The sequence below is a fragment of the Gymnoscopelus microlampas genome (assembly GCF_963454915.1).
Source record: "Gymnoscopelus microlampas genome assembly, chromosome: 11".
Taxonomy (NCBI): Eukaryota; Metazoa; Chordata; class Actinopteri; order Myctophiformes; family Myctophidae; genus Gymnoscopelus; species Gymnoscopelus microlampas.
Window position 1 is genome coordinate 17,455,597 of NC_139948.1, and position 25,813 is coordinate 17,481,409.

At 44.4% G+C, this 25,813-nt stretch overlaps 1 protein-coding gene across 1 annotated transcript; it reads left to right on the plus strand.

The window, feature by feature from the left end:
* The first annotated feature begins 1,253 nt into the window (after window positions 1–1,253).
* mosmoa (modulator of smoothened a) lies at window positions 1,254–25,235 on the plus strand. The gene is made up of 3 exons (XM_084071069.1): window positions 1,254–2,325; window positions 13,724–13,936; window positions 23,256–25,235. Exons 1-3 carry the CDS (start codon window positions 2,220–2,222, stop codon window positions 23,438–23,440), a joined length of 504 nt encoding a protein of 167 aa, XP_083927195.1. The 5' UTR covers window positions 1,254–2,219; the 3' UTR covers window positions 23,441–25,235.
* Window positions 25,236–25,813: the final 578 nt, after the last annotated feature.

The following is a 25,813-nucleotide window of genomic DNA, read 5'->3' on the forward strand; positions in this document are numbered from 1 at the left end:
GAAAGGGTTTATGAATGATGATGCCAGACCACTGATGCCGGTGACCCGCTGGTTCCTCCTGTGTGTACTCTAGGCCTAGTACACTGTACATTCATTTTCAGGCACACGTGATTATGAAAATAGAGGACAATAGTGACGCTTTCATGAAAAAATTATTGAAGCAAGAACTGATTATGCTGTAGTGTAGCCTAACTGGGAGGGGTGGATGGTTGACTTTTAGACCTGTAGATGTATTAGGCCTATCTGTGTTCTTCAGTAGATGGGGAAACCACAACAAGCAAGTGACAACACTACTGATGTCTGGTGTGATGCAAAAAAAAGAAGAAAAAACACAATGCATAATAGCTCAGTGTAACCTTATTACAATGTGCATCCTTTTAGGTTATCCAAGCCCTATTTCATCCTATTCTAAAATTGCAGATCTACAACCTCACAAGGCATCAAGCCTGTACATCTGATATTTTCGAAATGTTTTGAAAAATCTGATTATTGACCAAAACAAGGACGCCAGGTTTAGTGTGGTCAAACGATGGTGCATTAGTCATAGTGCATACAAAAGAATGCGAGTGACAATGACTCCCTAGGCACCTCGACCAGAACTCGACCCCCCCATGACATGTTAAGGAGTATCGCGAGACGAGAGGTGATACCCCCCGCCTGCCCGCGCCCCGAACGTGAAAACAGGAGCAGGGTTGCCATGTCTGCTTATTATAAGCAACTCTGGGCTTGTTTTTATGCAAAGTTGCTTGTAAATATTGGTGGTTACGTTTTTTGGGCTTGTTTCTAAAGTGTAGTTGCGTATTTGGACTTGTTTACTGATGTTGTTTAAACCATAGCTCTGCTCCATAGCGTTAGAAGGAGAACTCCTAACGACATATGGACCTGGACCAGCGCTATTTAAACCAGTGGTTCTCAAACATGTTCATGTCAAGGACCCTGGACCCCCAAATGAATATGTATTTGTCCACGGACCTCCACCTGAAAACATTTTGTGCCAGGGACCGCCGTACCAGATCTGTGTTAATATGTTCCAAAAAAAATAATCCACATTTTCTTCAAGTTTTAATTAAAAAAATAGGCAATCTACAAGCTCAAGACGCGTTGTGAGCTTGTAGATCGGCTATTTTCAAAAAGCCGATGAGCTAATTAAAGGGCATATGTAGTCGCTTCTTTCGGGCTTGTTTTCTTAGACCTGGTTGCTTGTTTCTCTCGCGAAACCTGGCAACGCCGACAGGAGCGCTGTGTGTGTTGTGTCTGTGTGTGGGGGTGTTCGCTTCAATCGCCGCTCCGCTTCATGTCATTTAGAAGAAAAGAGGGGCTGAGCTTAGAGGTGGGTGGTGGGCTTTAACCATAACAATAACCTACCCACCGCTCTACCCTTTAGCCTGTTTGCCCATGTCCTTATTATATGCACCGCAGTTTGAGGCGAAATAGGCTTTATTAAGCACAAGCAGCAGCACCTCCTCGGAGTCGGACCCTCTCTCTGCTCGGTGGTCTCCCTTCAGCGCAGATGCTATTCCAGAGGAGGAGAAGGAGAAGTGGGCATGAATAAGCAGCAGACGGGATAAGGAGGAGGAGGAAGGAGGATGGGTTCTTCTTCTCAACGGTAGACCATCATCACCACCCTGAACACAACGCGATCCCCGGCCCGTTGCTTCGGAGGTGACATTATTTTGCTCTTGAGAATGCTAGCGCAGTCCGGCCCTGGGACCGGGGCAGGAGGCAGCCTCTGCTGCTGGGCCGCAGTTCTCAGCACCGATCAGTCCGAATTCGGGTACTGTTAGAAACGCTAGCTAGCTGCCCTGCTAGCCCGCAGTCACCCACCCGATGCTGCTGCTGCTGCCGAGCGGATCCAAACCCCAACACAAACGGCTGGAGGAGCGTCGGGCCCTGGCGTCGGAGGCGGACGATCCTGGCACCGGAGATGTGATGCCCTTTGCGCGTCACGTTTCAGCGTTTTCTAGCTGAATGTGTCGGCTGTGTCCCCTTGTTGCTGCGACGTGTGGACCCAAATAATGCGAGATCCACAACATCAGTGTCCTTTTGATGGGGGCGAGGTAGACTGATTGCAATCAGAGCACATCTGAGCTTCTCTTCCACCTTATCTTTTTTTTGTTTTTACGGTCTGGGGGGTGGGTGGGTCGCATCTGATCGGGACCCCCAGGCCACATTCAGCACACCCTGCAACACTATAAAGACCCCAAACTGAAGCTGGCGTGATGGATAAACTGACAATAATATCAGGATGCCTCTTTCTGGCAGCAGATATATTTGCAATAGCCAGCATTGCAAACCCAGATTGGATCAACACTGGTGAATCAGCAGGTAATTATTATCACCAGGCAATAAGTTAGTGTTGGTCTTTTGCAGCATTGCTTGTCACCGTCTCTGTAACCCAACCAGACTAGTAGCCTAACCATTAGGATGATCCACATCACAAATATGTATCCTGTTGTTTATTATAATATTTAATCTGCAGTTCTATATATTCTTTCCGCTACAGTTTTCTCATGTTATTCTCAGTAGAGTATGGTGACATTGAAGCAGTTGCACAGCAGTTAAGTGTTTTATGTTAATATTAAAACACTTACCCATATTACCCATACCAAGGGTACAATTAAACATTTTTTAATCATCCCTGTAGTGTAGTAGACATTTGCTTTTTAATGCGCCTCTTGTGGAGTGCGTCAGTTCAGGTCAGGTGATGATGATGATGGTGGTGGTAACAGTGACACTTTCGTAGCCTCACCATGTGATCCGGTTCTGGGTTCACGTGAAGAAACTGTAGACAGTGGAGCAGGTGTTGGATGTTGCCTCCGTACTGATCCACACGCACCAGTGTTGCCAGATTTTGCGAGAGAAATAAGCAGTGTTTTACTTAAGTAAAAGTGTCAATACTGCAATGTAAGTCCCTACTCAAAATGTACTTGAGTAAAGTACCAAATGTACTCGTTGTGCAGAATGTACCATTTCACAAGTTCAAAATGTATAAAACTATCTTTTGAAAATAGCCGATCTACAAGCCCATAGCTTGTAGATCTGCTTTTTTCAAATGGCTGAAATCTATATAGGGTTGAGTGGTTAATGTATGTTTTGTAATAATAATCAAAATCTAAGTGACTGGTAACTAAAGTTTTATGCCTCTGAGATGTAGTGGAATAGAAGTAAAAGCACTGACGATTGGAAATACTCCAGTTAGGTAAAAAACACCTCAGAATTCTACTTAAGTAGAGTACTTAAGTAAATGTGCTTAGTTACTGTACACCACTGGAAATAAGCAACCAGGTCTAGGAAAACAAGCCCAAAATAAAGACTATGCCACATGAGCACTTTAAACCTATATAGTAGGTACTGTATACATCGGCTATTTGAAAATTGGTCTACAAGCGATCTACAAGCTCACAACTTGTCACTGCTACTTTCCAAAAGAATCTTGAAATAAAATGTGGAATATTTGGAACATTTTTGAAACTAACAACACAAATCTGGTACGGGGGCTCCCCTGCAGCACAAAACATTGTCAGATGGGGGTTAGGGACAAATGCATATTCATTTGGGGGTCCATGACATGACAATATTTGAGAACCACGGGTTTAAATAATATTTAAAACATTTGGAAACAAGCCCAAATAAGCAAGCAGTAAGCAGCTGCACTTTACCCCCCCCCCCCCCCCCCCCCACACACACACACACACACACACACACACACACACACACACACACACACACACACACACACACACACACACACACACGCAAAACACAACTACCAATATTTACAAGCAACTTTACAGAAAAACAAGCCTAACGTCACTTATAATAAGCAGACCTGGCAACACTGACACGCACCCACCGGCAGTTGGTCCTTTATTTTTGGCGTCAATCCTTAAAACACATCCAGGCTGCTGATAGACAGCTGGAGCCTTTGTTCCCCATGCAGGATGACAGCTTAGTAACTGGGTCATAGAGGGTTCATCCACCAGTGCACAGCCAGACTGTATTAGCTCCACCCAATAAGCACTGTGTACAAATGTAATAAGATAATAATAAGTAATAATATATGAAATGGGACACACTACTTCTGAAATGCATTACATTTGATTGCGTTTGCACATTTGTAGGTATTTATTGACGTTTCAGAATAGGGCTGGCACGACTACAAATTTAAATCGACGATTAATTGTCACACAAATAATTGCGATTAACAATTTAATTGTGTTTTTGGCATTGAACATTGGAACATATGAATAAAAACTTAATTTCTGTTTGCCTTTTAGTGTTCGTAATCACAAAGTGCATATGGCAGATTACTGACATAATGAATCATTTTAAACTATTAAAAATAGTGGAAATAGCTGATCTACAAGCTTACATTGCGCGTTGTAAACATGTAAATCTGCTATTTCTGCTATTTTTGAAAATAAAGATTTTTTTTCAACATGGAAACGATTATTACAATTATGAAAAATAATTGCGATGTGACCATTATGTAATAATTGTGACAGGCCTAGTTTCAAAGCAGTTCTGCAGAACAACCCATCTCTCTTTTACTGTTTTCACATTGCCTCTCCACCTTGCCCCAGCTGTCTTTGATGGCTGTGTGTGGGGTCTTTTGTTGTACAGGTTTATGGGATGGGTAGGTGATAGACCGTTCACATTTTCCGTATCCCCCCTCTCACACACTGGCTTTCTCCTCACTTTCAGAATATATGGGCAAGCAGCCACTGTTTTAGAATTTACAATAGTGGAAACATTGGTACTGTGAGAGCCTCTGCTCCTTTGTGATGCTTTTAGCAAAACCGTTCCACTGCAGGGCAGTAGGTTAAAAGTCATGCCGTGGCATGTTGTACATGCTGTTAGATTAGATTAGGTTAGATTACATTAGATTGGATACGATTAGATTAGACTGGCTTGGTTGAAGCTAAACACAATAGACAATTCTTTAAAACAACATGATTGCTTCCTCGTTTCCTCTAAGACAGATCATAAAAAGCAGTTTGTGTCATAACATCGACAGTGGCATGGATTTGAATTCATGTGTTTGTAGTCAAATGTGCTTCTCTTGCGGGTTTGTTCAAGTTGACACGGTGGTGGAACTTGAGTATGGCTGCTCTCTCTATTCCCATGGCTGGCATTGCCATCTGTAACCTAACCTCAGTCAGCACACATTCAGCGTGCCAGTGTATTGTGGGTAAGGGTGAAAGGTCATGTGGGAGTCAGAGCACTCGATGCAAGACCCCTCACAAAATCACATCTCTAATTGGTTGACCCCTGCCTCCATTTCCCAAGCTTGTTGTTGAGAGATGAGAAGAGCGTTTGAACCGAGGTGAGCGCTTGGTGACCTATCCCTGGAAGGAACCCAGCATGGTATCTTTGTACTAAAAACGTGGAGAAACATGTTCTGGGCCAGTTAGCAGGATGAGAGCTGTGCACATGACAGATTTTGCCTTCTATTGCTTTTTTTTCCCGAGAGGCTGACTAAAGACTTAGGTTTTGATGTAGGCCAGCAGAAATAGATGAACCCATTTAGACCTGAGGGCGATTCTAACGCCTTCTAAATCACAACAGTTATCTGAAAAAAATGTCACATTTCTATTCAAAAAATGTAATATAAATGTAGAAAAGGTATAACAACGTATAGGTTTTAACACAGGTCTTAAAGGTTTTTAAGTGTGGGTATATCATAATTGTCAACACTAATATCAGAAGAAATAGAAGGACAACATACGAAAAGCCTTAAAGCTGCAATCCCTAACGTTCATTCATGTCCTACCCGCGACTCAAACCTGGGTCCCTCGCGCGGGCGCCAACAGTTCTACTGCTGAGCTAATAGAGAAAGCCTTTTACTTCTGGTGAAGGATTGAGCTTCATGCCACTTGTCAACCAGTACTTGACAAGTAGTTGACAAGTTGACCACAGGAAGTACAGTACAGTGCTCAATGGAAGAGTAGATAGACCAACTACTAGATAGACCAACTACTTGTGTTGGTTGTATCGTATTAACATACTCTACCATACGGATTGGTCACAATAACATTTTATTTACACACAAAATGAAGGTTATGAATTGCAGCTTTAAGCTGTTTTCCATACAAAGCTCCTCTGGTTATTGAACACCCGAGGCAGCTTCAAATAGTAACAGCAGTGCTTTCATGCAAGACAGAACAGCACAAAAGGCAGAATGTAGAGGCGTGACCAAGTCACAGTGCAACGACGTCCCCAGGCAATAACAGCTAAAGTTCATTTCCTGCCTGGGCTTCCATACAAAGCCATTGTTACCACACGGTGTCAAGGTGATCATCATGATTATGTCATAAAAGAGGAAGCTGTGACCAAGGCCAGTGCTGCATTGAAAGTGTGTTTTCACAGTGGGAAACAATTAATTTCTCTAACAGTTCTCTCTCTCTCTCTGCCTCTGTCTGTGCTGCTCGTTCATGCTTACAGTGGGGTAACGGGGGGGGGGGGGGTGTGGACTTCGACTATAGCCGAAAATAGCAGATCTCACATGCATCGCAACGTGTTGTGAGCGTCGCTTGCAGATCTGCTATTTTTGCCACGCTCAACTGCACTGACTTTTAGTGCAGAACGTTTGTCAAGACAACATAATACATAAACACATTACCCATTTATCTACAGAAGCAGTAGCCAATATTGCAAGACCTTTTGTTGGCATTTTTCAGTGAGACAGGTACATTGGCAAACAACCCACAGTCTTACAACAATATGTGGTGTAAGTGTTTATGCAGGACAGGTCAGTCATCTTTTGGGCAAATACTTTGTCTTTCCCCATTGCCTGCCCTGTACAAATCTTACCGTTGGTTGTAGGTTGGCCAACTGTTGTCAGTGACTGATTATGCATTATCTTTGGATGGTTAATCATATAGAGAGAATAGATAGAATCGTGATTATGTAACTAACTAGTTCCAAAAGGCAACATTAAAAACGTATTGCCTAGAAAACATTTGTCACCAAAATTCAACTTATCCGCCTCATTTAATGCATGACTCCCTGTCTGCATTTTCCCATCTTTAATGTGATTGCTTTTTCCATTTCAAACACACTGCTCAGGACTCGCTCCCAGGTAGACCAGCAAGGGAGATGAGGTGTTTGATGTGCTCAGTGTTCGTTCTCACGAAAGCCATAACAATGTATCGGTCTGGGCGATATACCAGCCATTATTTGAGTTTTCCCATCCAGACATTATTCACAATGATTCAAAAATAGCAAATGTGATTGTTGTGAATTTAGTTGACCCTCCATGTGGTCCTAAGAGTCTCCCTCTAACAGGGTGGTGAGTGATGGTTCAGTTAAGTCGCGAGCGCATAGAACTCGACAGTATCACTCGACAGCACAAGTTCTGAACTTTATTACACATTAATAAAGAAAAGATTATATGGAAAAGAACAGAATGTAGTCGGAAAACAACAGATGCATCTCGTATCATTGTGCACAAGTCAGGTGTCGGTCTATCTGATAAAGTAGTTGATTGCCATGGCGTCATAGTATATCAGTATGTGTTACAGAAATTAGAGTGAATCAACAAATGCATTTACTGGGCAAGCGGATACAGTAAATGTCAGTCCTAATCATATGAACCTGATTTTGATGACCAGTGATGTTTCAAGGAAACCTTTTTTTTATTATTCAAACCCTAATTTATTCAGGGACGTTCCTCTCAGATGGACTTATTTCCAAGACAGTTACCTGATCTTTTTGCTCTTCTGTGTTTTTATTTTTACTCCATCCTGACCCTGACAGCAGCCTTTTTGAGTTGGTGCTTATAGGACACAAGGTGGTGGGGGTAGTAGTTCTAAAATAAATATATCCCTACGCCAGCAGTGATTAAAGCAAGAATGCAACCTGCATCAAACGCCATTCTTTTGCTATTTCTAAGCTCCGTGGGCAGGTTTTTGTCAGTACATCTGTAGACAGCTAGATTTCTCGCTAAGCTAGACTCAAGGTAGCTGAGACTTCAACGTGTTATATAATCCGCTGACATCTTCTGGAGCTGCTCTGTGTTATTCCTTCCAAATTGAAAATTCACTTTGTGGAGACATGACTTTATCCAAAGGATATGAGCAAATTTTATGGTTCAACACTGTTGGCATTCGAGTGTAAAACCTCTATCAAAGTCTCATATGACTCAGGTCAATCCTACTATACTTTATCAATATAGCGGCTCCAGAATGTGTTATTTGATGACACCCGATGTTAACGTGTGGGTTTGCTGGTTTTGAGCGCTTTGGTTTGTGGTGACATTATGTAGATTTAACTGTCCAAAAATAGAATGTGCATTACCATAACACTATGGTCTTCGTTCTAACTGTAGCCTCTCTATCTGATTTCTTTCTCTGCCATGTAAAGGTGGAGTGAAACATTTCCCCTCCTTAAGTCCACCTTTTCGAGATGCTTCAGTGTTTATGGAGCTAATCAAGTGAATGATGTTTTCCTTTGACTTTCGCCACAAGTCTGATTTAAATTTCATCATTACAGTGCGAGTGGAAAATTGCTGATCAACTAGCTCACAATGCGGCGTGACAAGCTTTTAGATCAGTTTTTTTTCGTTGTGTATTACCTTCGTACGATGGCGTATAAATTAAGAATCACTCAACACCGCTGTGTTGCGGTGCCTCTGTGTAATGTGTTGTACTTTAAAAGCCTCTTGCAGGAGAAGCAGGCAGCCGTTGGCTACCTTTCGCTGTCCTGTTTTGCCGCCCACCACAGTTCAGAGGCCCGTTTGACTCATCCGTTAAGCGTTGGCAAACGGCAGCACCCCCACCATGCTTTGCTAATGGGAGCATCGCCATGCTGAAGACAAGCACACAGGGGCCTTATTTCCTCTCATTTAGACTGAGACGCTGTCAGAGAGAGAGAGAGCAGAGAGAGATGGATGAGGGATGCAAGTGAAAACAGTGGGAGGAAGAGGAGGGCTGGGGCAGTGAGATAGGGTGACGAGAGTTGTAGTTTCCATGACGGTGAAGGCGAGGAGAATGGAGGAGGAATATTATTCTGTCGATGAGTATAGAGAGAGAGAGAGAGAGAGAGGGCACATATTCAGAATGGAGGGTTTACGTGTTCTGTTGCTTGTGTGTTTGAGATAAACGGTGGTGGTGGTGGGTGGGGAGGGTTGTCTGTCAAAACACTAGGGTGCAACGTATATTGTTTTCTCTCTTCTCTTGAAGCATACACTGTAGCATTAGCATGCCTATCCTTCCTTCCACACTGACCCCTCGCCCCCACCAACCTCAAATCAGCAGGCCTTGATCCACCCCATACACACACACACACACGCACACCAACTTGCAGCAGGCGGTGGAAATGAGGCATCGCCCCATTGCTCACACTTTTAATTTTTTACTAAATGTTTATCCATGTGTAATATACATACAGTATATACAGAGCTGGTCCAGGAGAGTGTGTGTGTGTGTGTGTGTGTGTGTGTGTGTGTGTGTGTGTGTGTGTGTGTGTGTGTGTGTGTGTGTGTGTGTGTGTGTGTGTGTGTGTGTGTGGGGCAGGGGGGGGGGGGGGTTGTAAGATAATGAGATTGAAAATGACTCTGTTTAGGCCAATTGTATGTATTGTGCGCCTGTTGTTTCATTTTCTATTGCGCTTAGTATTCCTGTGCGTATATACGGTACACGGCACGGGTGTAAACATGCATACAGCTAGGCTAGGCTGAAATGTTGTTTGTGTGTGTTTTTAAGGCCGTGTTTTTGCTGTTCTGTGTCTTGTCCAGGCTGTTTACCATGGCGTGCCTGCCTGCTGTAAGGCAGGAATTCCACGGAGAGCTAGTGAAGCAGCGGGGGCCTGGAGGATCCAGGGGAAATGGTCATAAAGCAGTGCCATTAACCGCTGCTATCAAACCCCTGCCTAATGTTCTCTGGCTCCCCGCTGTTCCTCGGCTACACGGCTACCTCCCTCACCTCCTGTCCTCCGTTGTGTTCAAGGTTACCCGGGAATATGTGGCCCACTTCAGAAATAGGCTACTCACTAAGCTCTAGTGGGCCGCTCAGGTGCCATTTTAGTCAGTCGAGTCATGACCTCCATTTTTTGTTACTGCGAATTGGGCTGTTATGGCATAAGATTGTTACACAGGAAGGGGATTGAACGCCATAGAAGCGGGGCTGGAGATAAGGCAGTAAATAAAGAGAGGTACGAATGTTCTGCTGCGCCCGGTCCGTAATAAAACGGGAGCGGGCACCGAGGACAGCATTCTTGTGTGTTGGCTGTGGAAGGTTAAGCTTTTATCTAAGTAGCCCACACCGGACTGTGAATAAAGCCTTCAATTTTGAGGTTCCAGAAATGTCTTATCTGAACTTTTCTAGACTGCTGAGGCATTCCTTTTGAACCACTGGCATGGTTTGTGTGTGCAGTTTAGGAAGGGTTGAGTCCGTGTTTGGGTGTTATTGTAAACGGAGTGTTTTCGTTGGGTGTTCTAAAGGGGACAGGATTTCCTCTGGATGGACTGCAGGGCTGTTTTCGCCCAGCCTGCTCTTTAGCCTAGAGATTGTCATTGCCAGCCACACTTGTCTTTTCACATGGTCTGTCGCTCGATTATGAACCCAGCTCCCTACACACAGTGACACTCAGTGGGTTGGTATCAGCCTCAACCTGGTGGCAGGCAGAGCAAGTAACAGGCTTGACTTTGTTCAACCCCCCCGCACACACATGCTCGTCTCGTGTACATGCCCATCCGCCTACTGAGACATTGTTGTTGAACTCCATCTTGCTGCCTACGCAAGCTTGACTTGTCAGTGCATCGTCTCTTTGGTGGTCGGTGAATTCAACGTTCTATTAGCTCTCCCACTAAACCTTCTATGGCATTAAAACAGCAATTTAGACATTTATTTGACCACATTTATGGTGCACATAGGGTTTGGCAAGTACATGGAAAAGGAGCCTTTCTTTAACGGTTCGTCTTAACACATATGGTCATAGAGAGCCAATGTGAGTCCTAGGGTGGTCCTAGACCTACGGTAGAATACCCACTGAAGAGACCATTATTCCAAATCTGAATAACATGCATTGCTGAAACATGTCCCACAGATGTGTGCGTGCGTGCGTGCATGCGTGCGTATATACAGTATATACACAGTATGCTCTCAGACACCCACCCACCTTGTCTGTTCCTCATTGTCCACATTCATTGCCCTTAACCTGTGATCAGCAAATGCCTGAGTGATCCTGTATGGTTCTGCTTACTCCAGTAAAAATCCCTGTGTGTGTGTGTGTGTGTGTGTGTGTGTGTGTGTGTGTGTGTGTGTGTGTGTGTGTGTGTGTGTGTGTGTGTGTGTGTGTGTGTGTGTGTGTGTGTGTGTGTGTGTGTGTGTGTGTGTGCACGCGCTTGTGGAGGACAGCATGGAAGTTAATGGAATGGTTCTTCTACCCCTATAGCAGAGTGGTTCTCATTCTCAACCCTATTTGAGCTCTGGACCATTAGCATATTTCGAGCAATCCTAAGGACCACCCCACCCCGCCTCCCCAAACTATATATACTAATATATACTTATATATTTAGTATTTAAGAAGGCATAACACAGTAATTTCAGACAGATTTAAACTGGATTGTACTGTATGTCGAAGATCTACAAACGTACAATGCGCCGCGCTGCAACACGTTGTGAGCTTGTAGATCGGCTATTTCGGCTATAAGTATATCACGCCCAGACTTATGATGGACTTATGAAATATTGTTCAAACATATTTTTTATACATTTCGCAAAGGTACAAGATATATTTTAAACATTTTGCCATGGACCACCTGTAATGATGCCATGGGCCACTGGTTGAGAAATGGTGCCCTATGGCATGTTTCTGTCTGGGCCTTCACAGTCTGACTCTGGCTCAACTCCGCTCGTGACTCACCATGTGGCAAAACTCCATCCGTCTCCTCTCCTGTTGAATCAGTGATGGGTAGAATGTCTTACCACGCCTTGTTTCATGCTAGCAGATGTGCTGCGCATTCATGTCCAAGAACCAAGCCAACATTTCTGCACCAGAAGACAAGAGAAAGAGGAATGTCGTAGCAAGCCGTAGTAGCAAGTGCAAGATTTTCTTTCCATAATGAACTGTACACTTGATTCTCGTGTCAAGCTCTTGTGTGCTCTCATACGTGTGTGTCGCACACACATCTTCATGTGGAATTGATTACATTACTGGCAGGAAGGATTTAGTTTGTGTGTGTGTGACTGTGTGCGTACATGTACGTGTGTGTGTGTGTGTGTGTGTGTGCGTGTGTGTGTGTGTGTGTGTGTGTGTGTGTGTGTGTGTGTGCGTGCGTGCGTGCGTGTAAACGAGAATGAGCTAGAGAGCTTCAGCCACAGATATAATTGGGCCCACCAGGCTGGAGAACGAAGCTCGTCATCTCCTTGCATGCATTGAATTGGTGACAGATTAAAGGAGGGGAATCTCTATCTTTCTCCATCCCTCTCCACCTCTCCTTCCCCTTTCTTCATTGCTTTGGTGTCAGCAGAGCTCCAGTCCTCCCCTCCCGAGGCCTCGACACTGATTGAGACACGAAGACATTCAGCCTCACTCCACCAAGTCTCATCTAAGTCTGACCACTTTGAAACTGCCGTCTCTATGTTGAGCGTGTCATTATAGGGGAACATTTTGAACGATGTTTGAAAATGTTCATAAATTCTTCCAATAGCCAATCGACAGGCTTAGAACAACGTGGCACGTTATGACTATGAGCCTGTCGATTGGCTATTTTCGAAAAACATTTGGAAGAATTTGTAAAAATCTGGAAAAGGGGGCTTAAGTGGTTATTTACACTTCATCACGCAATGTCAAAAGCAACCCTACTTGAGAAAAGTCAGAAATAACATAATATGGTAGTGCGGCGTAGTATAAATTTGCCTCAATAGGTCACAAGCCCCGGGTCCCTCCTGCTCTTTTACAGATCATCCCCCGTTCCGTTCGTTTCCTTCTCTTTTTCCAAGCCTCTGGCTCACCTTCTGTTTCAAAGCTGAAGTCTGTGAAGGCTTGCTGCTTCCTGTGCGTGTGTGTGTGTGTGTGTGTGTGTGTGTGTGTGTGGGGGGGGGGGATATAGTGCTCGTCTCTGTCACGTGCGGTGCTCTGTATTGGAAGCTTGCTGAGGATTTGGTTCTTTCCGGGTGTTTTTCTTCACAGGCTTGTGTGTGTAGCTATCATGCTCTACAAAAATTCTGCTGAATAACGCTAAACTAAAATTGTGCTAAATAAATAGCACTAAAAGGGGTTCTTTGGCTTGTCATATGGGTACCTCATTTAGTGCTATATAGCACCTATCTTAATCACTTTCAACCTGTCATCCCTATTTTGGGTATGTCATTATAGGCAAAATCTTCTAAAACAGCCCATTTACTGTATAAGACAAGTGTCTCAGCACAACGCGTTGTGAGCATGTAGATAGTTCACGGCTGTACAACCATATGCTGCATATGGTCAGGTGCTATGACACCATGGCATTTTGCACGGGACACGCAGCAGTTTCAACCAATGCTCTGACTGGTGTATTGTGTGTAGACTCGGGAACTGGTTACTGGGCTGTGTTGCCTCAAGGGCATTACAGATCAATCCTTCCTTTGAGAGAGTGTAAACATTCTCTAAAAGTGTAACTAATTGATACTGAGCTTCAGTATTAATCTTCAGTGAAGACTTAACCGTAAAAAGGTACTTTTGTGCATGCAGTCTTTACAATTCTAACATCTTCTTTATCCAAATTCCTCTTTCCCTATAGGCGCCCTGACTGTTGGTCTAGTACGGCAGTGCCAGACTATCCATGGGCGAGACCGGACCTGCATCCCGCCACGGCTGCCCCCGGAGTGGGTCACCACGCTCTTCTTCATCATCATGGGTATCATCTCCCTCACGGTCACTTGCGGACTCCTGGTGGCATCACACTGGCGCCGCGAAGCCACCAAATATGCCCGGTGGATCGCCTTCACTGGCAGTAAGTGGTCAGACCATGCTAAGCGACCAGTATCCCATGGGCCTTTTTTTTGGAGTAAATCACATTAAACATGTCATACGTCCCTATTTTGGGCACGTCATTATAGGCAAAGTATTTCAGAGATAAAAAAAAATGTTCAGAAAGCCAATCTACATTTTTGCTTGCCATGCGACGAGTTTTGAGCTTTTCTCGCAAGTGTTTTGCTATTTGTTGCACTGTCGTATGTCAAAGTATACTAAGTGGTTAAATTAACAATAAGGATAATACTGTGTATATACCATGTGTACACACCCTACTCTTCCTGCTCATTACACCTCTTCCTTGAAATAGCAGCCAATAGTGCATTGGTTTGCCAGCAGCTGGCAGCTGGTCTGTGAAGCAGGGAGGCGAGGAGAACAAGTGAGCGATAACGATGGGGGGGGGGGGGGGGGGGGGGGGTTAGGTGAAGATATTGGTTTTAGCTCAGCAAAAATGCAAAATATTTCACCGGCACTGCTAATTCAGCCATATGGAAGTTTGTTTGTGTTTGTGTGTGTGTGTGTGTGTGTGTGTGTGTGTGTGTGTGTGTGTGTGTGTGCGCGCGCGCTTGCGCATGCATTTACAGTATGACCATTTTTTCCACGGTGCTCAGTAATAACTCTGCATTCACACACTGTGGTTTGGCTGTGTAGGAGGGTGTAGTTGTGATTGGTTGATTAGTTAAAGAGCGTCCCAACAACCTGGCATCCCTATTTTGGGCATGTCATTCCAAGCAAAATGTAAAAAAATGTCATCATTTTTCAAACATCTTATTTATTTATTCAAAATGTGCAAAAATAGCTGATCTACAAGCTCTAAACACGTTGCGATGTGACGTGCTGTGAGCTTGTCAATCGGCAATTCTTTTGTTATTCGTTGTACAATTAAGTATATAGGGCTTAAGTGGTTAAGAGAATAGACAGCGTCTAGCTCACACAGATGGCGTAGGCTGGACAGAGTAGTAATTACCATAACGCAGCATATAAAGTCTGGACATACTGTGTGAGAAAAGGCTACATTTTACCACAGGACATAACCAGGGCAAGCATTTTGTTCTACAGGGAGCAGCTAGAGTGTAGTTTTAAAAACAGTCCCATCTATTCTGTTCTGTTGTCGAGATTTGCAAAGTCAGGACAAATGCGGCAGGCTTTGTAGAGTCCGCTAAACCCGTGCAAAGTCCCTGTGAATCGCCATATTTACAGAAATCCAAGCCCTCTAAAAATTGTCTGTGCGCTAAGCACAAATCTGCGTCCCGAGCTAAATTGGAAGGCGTCGAGTCACTGTTTGACAGTCGCGCTTGGAGGCAAGTGATGAGGTTGCCGTGGCAACGGGGAGGAATCGTCACAATTGTCTGCTTCTGTGGTTCCGTCGGTCCTATTAGGATCTCAGCAGTCTATCCTGTTTGCTTGCACAATGGCCACAAGTAAAATATGTATTTAGGCTTTGGAGACATGTTTGCTTCCTTTTTTAACCAGGGCGTTGTGTTTTGGGTTTTGGGAGAAGGACCAACAACAGAACGTTGTGAGAGACTGATGTGGTATGAAAGCATCACATGTAACCCGAGAGCCCACCTCTGGAAGAGGAGGAGAGGAGAGGAGAGGAAAGGAGAGGGACGGAGGCAGGGCTGTGCTTGTTTTGTTTTTGTTTTTTTTGTTGTAATTTTTGTTTTTCCCTGACGTTGCTGAAACACATTGCTGAACACTGCGCCTCTCTGGGGCTGCTGTGCTGTGGCTCATACTGTACTTTGTGGGGGTGAAGAGAGGTCAATTAATGAAACGACTTGAGGCAAATTTATGTCAGTGGTTCTCAAACTTTTTTTACCTCAAGGAAATGCACCCCAGTGTGGTATGCATTAGGCCACGGATCCCCATAACTCTGAGAGCATGCAAATGGACACGTAAAGGTCCATTTTGTTCCACTTGTACGCTCTCAGAGTTACAGACCTTTAAGGGTCCATATGGTTACTAACTCTTAATAATTTAGCTGGGGACCCCCTCAAGAACCCCTGGGGGTCCCCAGGATCCAATTTGAGAACCACTGATTTATGTGTCGTGACACGTTTTTCAGTTGATGATCAATTTAGTCGAGTGACAAAATATACATTTGGCTTTAGACCAATGAGCTCTGCGTGAGAGAGAGAGAGAGAGAGAGTGGGGAGAGAGGGAGAGGCAGAGGCACAGAGGCGTGGGTCCAGTGTTGAGACCAGGATGATTCATTGGGGGCTAGCAGGTGATGAAGTCTGGAGTTAGGTAGGTAGTACTCTGTACCAGTAGGTGTAACTGGCCATGGGCCACTGGCACCTGAATGGGCAGCTTTGTATGACCACCACAGACCCCTCTCTGTCCCCCTCTACACTCCCACGTACGCTGCCCTCTGCAGCCCCCTGGGCCGTGCATATTACACCCCAACTAGTGAAGACCCACATCCACACAGCCAAGCCACTTTATTGGCTTCCACTCTCCTTAGCTGCTGCCGTTTGATCAGCCACAAGTGGGCCGGCCAGGTGAAGCCACAGCGCAGGTGTAGAAACATCTGCCCAAGAGGCGCAGAAGCTCCAGAAGGGCCCCAGTCGCTTCGGTCATTGAGCTAACCTCTGCAGCTAGCTCATGAGCTGAGCTATAGCAACGGAAACACTGAGCCAGGTATTTCTGCCTCCTCCTGGGCTTACCTTTTCCCAGCATCCTTCTGCTATGATGGCTGTGGGCCACTGTGGTTCTGGCCCGCTGTAGATAAACACATGGCCGGAGCAATGAACGGGAAGGGAAGAGACATAAATATTAGCTGTGTCTGCCCAACCGGGCACGTCAACCTGACAGAGCATGCTTTGCTACGAACTGCCAGAGTGGAGACATTTAGCCAATCTGGGTGACCGAGAGTATCGAATCAACTTTTAACCACTTAAGCCCTATATACTTTGTCTTAGGACAAATAGCAAAATTAAACTTTGCACGAAAATAGGGACACCGGGGTTAATCCAAAACATTTGTTCAGCAGAAGAAGATGTACTGCTTGTCCAAAATGAATTCTAGGATTTGTTGCGATCGGTTTTGGGTTAGGTTAGGGTTCTGTGTATCTCTTTCTCTCCTGCTCTACTATTTGAAAGAACAGACCGGGAGGCAGCCTTTAAGCAACATGATGTTGTGTCAGAGTGTTATTTCCTATGCGTCAGTGTTTTAATAATGGGTAGTGTCAGCTCACGCATTGTCATTGACTGCAGTACAAAAACTGGATCTAAATGAGTCTTATGTTTGTGTGTTTTTTATGCGCTGTAAATTCATCATAACTATGCTTAAGTTGCTGATAGCTTGAAACACAGGGACATAGGGTAATTTATATTGGAAGTGGAGATACCAGCAGTTATGGCTGACTCAGGATCAGCTTCTTCTACTCACATGCAGTGCTTAGGTAAATGCAGACAGATGGCCTCATCAGCACTTTCAGAGCATTACAGAGTGTCTGCAAATGTGTATTCTCTTCACAAGTGTGTGGTGGTCACAAATAATGATGATGATTAGTTGTGTACAAAATTACATTTCATGTGCCTTTTATGGGTATTTTGGAATCACTTGGGGGAAGCAGGTATAGTTCATTAGTTCATTTTGATCTAGAGCTTAAGAGTCATTTCAAGCTGCTGTTTAAAAAGGAAGGCACCTCTATAATGCCAGTACAACCCCAACAATTGTGCTTTTTGTTTTGTTAATGTATTTTTGAAGCTTACCTGGGACAATTTTATCTTCTTGCAATCTGCATATCTCCAAATCATTAACATCGAGTTTCACAGCTAAAATCCGGTCTTCGGACTAGCACTCACTGAAAACAGGTTTGATGCGGGGAATGCAACTCAGATAAGCCACGCCATTTAGAGTGGGAACAGGGACTTTAAGCTTTATGTAATTAGCCGTATGACGAATAGTGCAAATAGCTGTTCTACAAGCTCACAACGTTTCGCCATGTGACTCTATGCAAATTGTTATTTTATTGTAGGGATTTGTTTGGGGTTTTTTTTTTTGAAAACGATCACCTATAATGACATGCCCAAAATAGGGATGCCAGGGTTAATGTGGTTAAACCCAACGGGCCTGTGCTATCACAAAATTGGCTTATTTTCTCTACAGCATTTCTGTTCAGCAAAGTCAATAGGTGCAATGTCAGTAAGAGTCTGGAGTCCACTGGGACTCAGCCACCAGCACAGAACAGCTCAACAACTTGACAAGACAGGCAAAGACAGGCAGGCTTACACACTCACAAGTTTGTGGCAGCTGTCATGACGGTATATAATGCAATTTGAACAAAAAACACAGATATCCGGCAAGGTAACATGAAAGGATATAGTTATAACCAGACTCTGTGCCACTGACACATTCCTGCTGTAATTGTGCAGGATACAGTAGCTAGCTGGTTAGCCAGTGTTCAAAATGTGAATGTTTTTGACATGGCATATGTCAGTGTTGCTACACATATTAAGACAGATCACCTCCCTACTCACTACTACTGCTTCTACAGGCAATTCAACCGGGAACCACTCTCAGGCAAAAGTTTTAAAAGGAAAACAATAGCAAGTGTGGAAATGGTGCTGGTGGACTATCTGTAGTGAAGAGTTTGTGAAATAGAGCCTGTCACTGCCTCAATTTATTTTTACTTCAGAAAAAGACCTAGTAGACCTATTTTGGTTTCCAGCTACCTGTTCTTGAAAAATAAGCCCAACTAGTAACCCACCCTCCGATGGTAGGACCCTGTGTTATTTGAATCAAAGTGGCAGAGCATCTTGATCAGATTTAGCTGTTCCACTTCAAACTTAGTCTAGCTCTTGAGTAATAATCCACTGGCGTCAAAAAAGTTTGCTTTTATTAATTAATTTATTTCGCTTTAGTGGAAAGTGTTTGCTACATTAGTGGACTGGAAGCTGGACTTGAAACTGCACATCTTCAAAGGAAACGGAGATAAGTGGTGGGGTGACTCTAATTAGAGATGTCTCTGTTGGAACACGGACGGAAGCTAATAGCCTGCATTAACTGTGATAAAGGCTCTTAATGATTTCACCCCTGACCTCATGTTTGCCTGCCTGGATGCTGCCGGACAACGTGACGTACCACATGCTGAGCAGTGCAACACAACACAAGCTCATCGCCTCGCCTCGTCTCGGGGGCGCCTGCATGCCTCCTCTGTCATCGTACCCGGCATGTGATCAACACACCAGGCTAATTGGTCCCTGTGGGTGCTACTGTGGTGTCTTGACCATGGCAGGGCTTGTTAACGATGCCCACAGCAACCTCAGCCTTCTTACAATACATGGGGAAGGTCTAGATCAAAAATAGCCGATCTACAAGCGTGTTGTGAGCGTTGTGTCCGTGCTTACACACTCACGCCCTATTTCATACGTCATACACGATGGTGTTGTTTTCATACCAAAAATGGGGATGTCAGGTTAAAAGTGCTTAAGGGCTGTTATGTACCCGTTCAAGGGTGGATATGTCCCTGTTTAAGGGTCCATATGTCCTTAGTTGACATATCCCTGCTTAAGGGTTGATATGTCCTGTCACTAACATCAAACCCCCTTTTCACTCTCTCTCGTCGCATCACAGCATTTTTGAAAATGTTCCAATTTTGCCAATAATGACATGCCCAAAATAGGGACACCAGGTTGAAGTGGAAAACGATGCCCACAGCAAATTCAGCCTTCCTACAATACACTGAGGAAGGAAGACAGTATACAGCACTGTCTGCTGAGTAGATGCAAGCTGCTAGGCGAAAAAGAACATACGGTTTATGCTTAAACCACGCATGCATCTCACTGTCCTACACATACTTTTAGCATGTGTATATAATGAATGTGTGTGGCTGCAGTCATTTCCATTGCAAGCGTGTCCTCCTCATCTCCTTGGCCAGAGTAGCTATGCAGATCCTCACAACTTCTCTGTTTGCCTGATATGATGCTACCCAGATGAGGTTATGAAATTGCGTTCTCAACAGGAGGTGGCTGGTTGGAGGGATGAGTTTGTTAAAAAGCCATGCCACTTTATTGCTCTTCAACTCCCACAGTCTAGATTTTTCAGCCTTTGATAACCCTGCTTACAAAAACCCATGCTGAGTTGAATGTCATAGCTTTAATCATCATTTAGCCCATGCAGCGTATACCAATTCTGACAAAAATAATAACGCATCATCACGCCACAAAAGAATCAGAATTACTTTATTCACTGAGTGTGATGAATATAAAAGGGGGTTGTTGTTAGTGACAGGACATGTTGACCCATAAGCAGGGACATATCGACCCTTAAGCAGGTACATATTGACCCTGACACTTGGTGTAGAGGGAAATACTAGAGGTGGATCTAATATAGAGACCTGGGGGACCCCGATCAACTACTGTAAGTACAGTATATAGGATTTCATTGGTTAAACAGGGACATATACAGTATCAATCCTTAACCAGGGTCATATCCGACCCTTAACCACTTTCAACCTGCCATCCCTATATTTGTATATTTGCTATGTCATTATAGCCGTTGTACAATCAAGTATGAAACAGGGCTTAAGTGGTTAAGCAGGGACATATTATCAACCCTTAAGCAGGGACATTTTGCCATAGGGTTTCTTTTTTAAGAATCAGCTATTTTTGTGCCAGTTATATTATTGTTACAGCAGCAACAAGAGTGTGGGTCAGAGTCAGAGCTCAATTTATTGGATGGCCTTGTCTTTGAATGGATTGGAGCAGCATCCTCCGAGTTATGAGTGTCAACGTGAGTTGTCGGTTGCATCACTTTTAGTTTTTAGCCCTGCTAGCTGCATTGTGGATCCGTCCATCTGTCCATCCTCCACTTTGATCCAAAACATTATCTCAAAAATGCCCTAGGAGTAGCACTGCCTCAAGGGGCTGCTAGCGGGGCTTTTAGACTCTTAGTTTTGTAGTCTAAATTTAGACCTTAGTGCGCCATGTCTCTTTTCCCTTCCCCTCTCCCCAACCATCCAAACTCTCTCTCTCTCTCTCTCTCTCTCTCTCTCTCTCTCTCTCTCTCTCTCTCTCTCTCTCTCTCTCTCTCTCTCTCTCTCTCTCTCTCTCTCTCTCTCTCTCTCTCTCTCTCTCTCTCTCTCTCTCTCTCTCTCTCTCTCTCTCTCTCTCTCTCTCTCTCTCTCTCTCTCTCACACACACACACACAGCCTGTGTTTTGTGCTCAAGTGGCATGTGCCCACTGATAACTAATAGCTAGGCTGTGACAGAGAGGACAGGAAGTGAGGCGTGAGGGCTAAAGGCTTCTGGCGTTGATCTATTTATCTGCCTGTCGCTCTGTGTTCACGGTCTGTCTGTACGTCCTTCTACTTCCTTTATTAACCACTTAAGCCCTATTTTATACATTTTGTCGTACGACTGTGTTGCGTGAAAGTGGTCGATCTACAAGCCCACAGTGCATTGCGAAGCGTTGTCATGAGCTTGTAGATCTGCTCACTATTTTGGAAAACAGGGATACCAGGTTGAAAGTGGTTAAACCTTTTTTTAATTGTCAGCCCGAACGGTTGTTTGCTTTCCGAAATTAGATCCCAGCAATGCAAATTCTTTAGCTTTACATGTCCGTGTTTACACTCTCGGAGTTAAATGAACACATAGGATTTTACAGCATATGAAAATAAAAGAAAACAGGATGGCTACAGAGAACCATGGAAATCATTACATTAGACTTTATTGTCCCAGAGGGAGATTTGTTTTCACAGACCGTTCAACATAGAAACACAGATACACAGTAGCATACAACATACAGGTAAAAACAATTACAATGCATAGAATCTCTATAAATACATCCATACCTCCTAGTATAAACATTGTCAGCCAGGCAGTTTGGTTAATGCTGCAATGGCAGAGTGTATTCAATGTGGGTTCATATCATGTCCTTTTAATTTCTGTGTCTCTTCAGGTTCTGCCCTATGAGGAGTTTTAATGTCGACTATCATGTCACTGTAATAACTGTGTATATTTAGGCTCTGCCTCAGGGGGGTTTTGTGATATCGGAGTCTGTGTCATGCTTGTGCAGATTGTTGTGTATATGACAGGAGCAGAGACGGCAAATTCAATGCAATATACGTGTGGAGTCTCCCTCTAACTAAGGGTGGTGGTCTGGTGAGTGATGGTTCAGTTAAGTCGCCAGTGAGTGTATACAACAAGTTGTCTCCAGGCAGTTATTACACACATGGAGAATATATCGTCGCTGTCGGGCAGAAACCAACTATCTTTTCTTTTTATAAATCAGTGCTATTGAACACCCTTTACGTCTGTGTGTGGGTTTTACAAATATTGAACCAATGAAAAGTATTAAAAAACACTTCTGACCAAACCATTGGATCCTCAAACTGTCGTTCAAACCACCTAACTCCAACTTTTTTCCCCGCCTGACTCCGTCATTCTAATCAATGATGGACAAAACAACTATCTCCACATTAATGGTCAAAAACCTCCTAACTCCACTTGAGCTGGATATGGGTAAAGTGTTGATAATATAAGGACCCATTCAAGTATCTTACAATCTATAAAGTCACCATACCAACTTTGATAAGGCTTGTGTTGTTTTAAAACATGTTTATTTTTTTCATTTCCTGAAAAGTTAATATTTTGAACATAGCTGGTTTCTGCCCGACAGCAGAGATATACAGTGCTGGACACATGACGTGACCAGAAGATATGAGAAATGGAAAAGAACATGATATGAAAACAACAGATGCGTCTCGCATCATTGTGCACAGACGTCAGTCTTATCTGATGACGCAGTTGATGGCCATGGCATCAAGTATATCAGTATACAGCTTACGGAAATGAGAGCGAATCAACAAATGTATTTTCTATTTACCGGTCAAGCAGATACATTTTCAGTCGTAACAGTGTCTGGCTGAACTATTGAGAGTGCTAATGTCTCGGGTGTGTGAAAGCCAAGGGTTTTAGAGGCAGCATGTGTGATGTTGTTTGTTTTTGTTGGAGATGGTCTTTGTTGGTTGTGTGATGTACTGTAAGACGGTGAACTAACCCACTGTTTCAACATTGGGTCCGGGGACCACCAGGGGTCCAAAATGGGCCCTTTTGGGTCTGTAACTCTGAGAGAGTGCACTAGAGGTTCCAAATGGACCCAGTAACAGTTGTGTAGTCTCAGAGTTAAATAAACACTTGAGGATTTTACAGTGTAGATTGGGGTCCCAGAGATTAAAAAAAAACAACTGTATCAAAATGGGGGTCTGTGGTGTGGCCTAATGCATATCAAACTGGGGGTCCTTGAAATGAAAGAGAATCACTGAACTCTCTCTCTCTTTCTCTCTCTCCTAGTGATCCTGTTCTGCATGGCAGCGCTCATCTTCCCCATAGGTTTCTACATCAATGAGGTGGGGGGCCAGCCCTACAAGCTGCCCAACAACACGGTGGTGGGCTCTTCCTATGTGCTCTTCGTCCTCTCCATCTTCTTCACCATAGTGGGACTGCTGTTCGCAGGCAAGGTCTGCCTCCCGGGCTGAGGACTTTCTTCTTCAAAGCGCTGCCTTGTGGAACTAACAAACAGGAGGGGCTTTTGAGATATTTACAGAATTCAAACAAACAATCAAAACGAAACACAAAAAAGAAACCACACGCAACACAGACGATGACTAAAATAAATAATTAATAAACAAATAAATGAAATGACGACGGGCAAATGGAAATTGAACTCAGATCCAGGAGCGTCTCTCGGATGAACTGTCCGCCTGCGGCGAGGAGCACCGGCGGCAGCGGCGGCACAGCGAAGCTACACAGCAAACTGTTTTAAAGACAAAGTACAATTAAATAGGTGAATGGAAAACGCTAAAAAAAAGGAGACATGGACACAGCGTGGCGAGGAGAGGGTGACGTAGTGCTGCCCAGGCCATCTGAATCCCCCTGCCACTTGTTTATTTATGGAACACGGTCGTCTCCTGTTGTTGTCGTTGCACTTTCGGAGCGAGTCGGGGTGGGTTGGTGGGGGAGTCGAGCGGCGGGGAGCAAAGCCCAATTTATACAGTGAGACTCAGCGATTCCCAACCTGTGGGCCGGGGGCCCACTGTGAGGATTTTGCAAGTGGGCCCACAAATAAATGGCAAAAAGCTACAATTCTATTTATAACATTAATATTACAAAAAGTATGTAAAACTGTCATGGTATAAATACCATGACAGTAAAAAAAAAAACATGAAAAATGTGTTTTCATTGTGAATACTGATACATAAGAACTTAAAGTATACTACGCTAGTTCCATTGATCCAAGCCGGAACACAATTGATTGATTGATCATTAAAATAAACGTGCGCTGAAAATCCACGCGGCCCACCCATCTGACCACTTAAGTGGTCAGATGGGTGGGCCGCGAACGCTTTTGAGATGTTCAAGTGGGCCCTTGATCCAGACAAGGTCGGGAACCGCTGATATATAATGTCCTACGACGAGTATAGATCGGGCTGTAAAGAATGCGGAAGGGTGAGTGGGTTCACTATGAGACGGAGAGCAAACAACCATGCGTATGCCGTGGCTGCCATGGCAACCGCTGCCGCAACGTGGTTGCGCAACTCCAACTCCCCACCGCCTCCGCTCCTGACCGCCCGCCCACCCTCTCGCCCTCAACACACACACACACACACACACACACACTAACACACACTAACACACACGCACGCACACGCACGCACACACACACACACACACACACACACACACACACACACACACACACACACACACACACACACACACACACACACACACACACACACACACACACACACACACACACACACACACACACACACACACACACCTCCCCACTCCTGGTGAGAAACCGTTGCCATCACTACCACTCCTGTTGCTATTCCCAGCTTCTCCTGGCTATTTAAGTTGTGTGTGTGTGTGTGATTCTCTTTTTTTGTTTTTTTGCTGTTGTACACTTTGTGTTCTTTTATTCCAGACAAAAAAAAAGCTGCACACCGCCTTCAGATGAAAAAGAAATCAGGGAATTTGTATTAGGTATCACAACATTTCGACCCTAAGAACTTCTAAGACAACCTGATGATGAAGGTCTCGGGACCGAAACGTTGTGTTTCTGAATAAATACATTAAAACCTGATATATTTGCATTTGAAGACGGTGCGCGGGACTTTTTTCTACTACGTTTATCGGCCCTAGTTTGGTCCTCTCTTAGGCACCTGAGGCACTGTAGGTGTGCAAAAGGCTTGCTTTTCAGCGTTCTTTTATTCCACCGTGAGCTCAGTTTGCGTGTAACAGAGGTTTATCGAAGCCTCGGAGAAGGACGGACGGAAAAAGAGAAGGGGGGGCGGGTTTGGGCTGGGGGCAGGTGGTCTCTATTTTGCCAGCGTGGCTCTAGAACAGGGTAAACTCCTGCCTGTCACGTAGGATAGGAAGCCCCCCCCCCTCCCAGGTGTTTTGCGTTTTTTTTTTTTTTTTTTTGGAGGGGGGGGAGCAACAGCTGTGATCCCAGTCTGTCTGGGCAGGCTGCTGCGTTGAGAGACGGGAGGGAGGCAGGTGTGTTGCACTCTCTTGTCTCCAACCAACCAGCTCTGCCTTGTGGAGCTTGAGACCACGCAGAGCAGCGAGTCAAGCCTGATTTATACTTAGTCGCACGATGGGTGTCGCGTGCAGAAAACCGCAGATCTACAGGCTCATAACGCTTCGCCATGCGACACGTTTTGAGCCTGTAGATCTGCTATTTTCAGCATGTGACCACCGGCGCGCAGCGGAGTATACATGAAGCATCAAGCACCTTTAAAAGGGGAATACCGCTCTGTTTATATAACCATCATATGATATTCATATGCCTTATAGGACAGCAAAATATGAACAGCATTAACAACTGTATTGCAGCTAAA

Coding starts and splice junctions, on each gene's coding strand:
- mosmoa (XM_084071069.1), top strand. CDS start 2,220: ATGGATAAACTGACAATAATATCAGGATGCCTCTTTCTGGCAGCAGAT. Junction 2,326..13,723: donor CAACACTGGTGAATCAGCAG/GTAATTATTATC, acceptor CTTTCCCTATAG/GCGCCCTGACTGTTGGTCTA. Junction 13,937..23,255: donor GTGGATCGCCTTCACTGGCA/GTAAGTGGTCAG, acceptor TCTCTCTCCTAG/TGATCCTGTTCTGCATGGCA.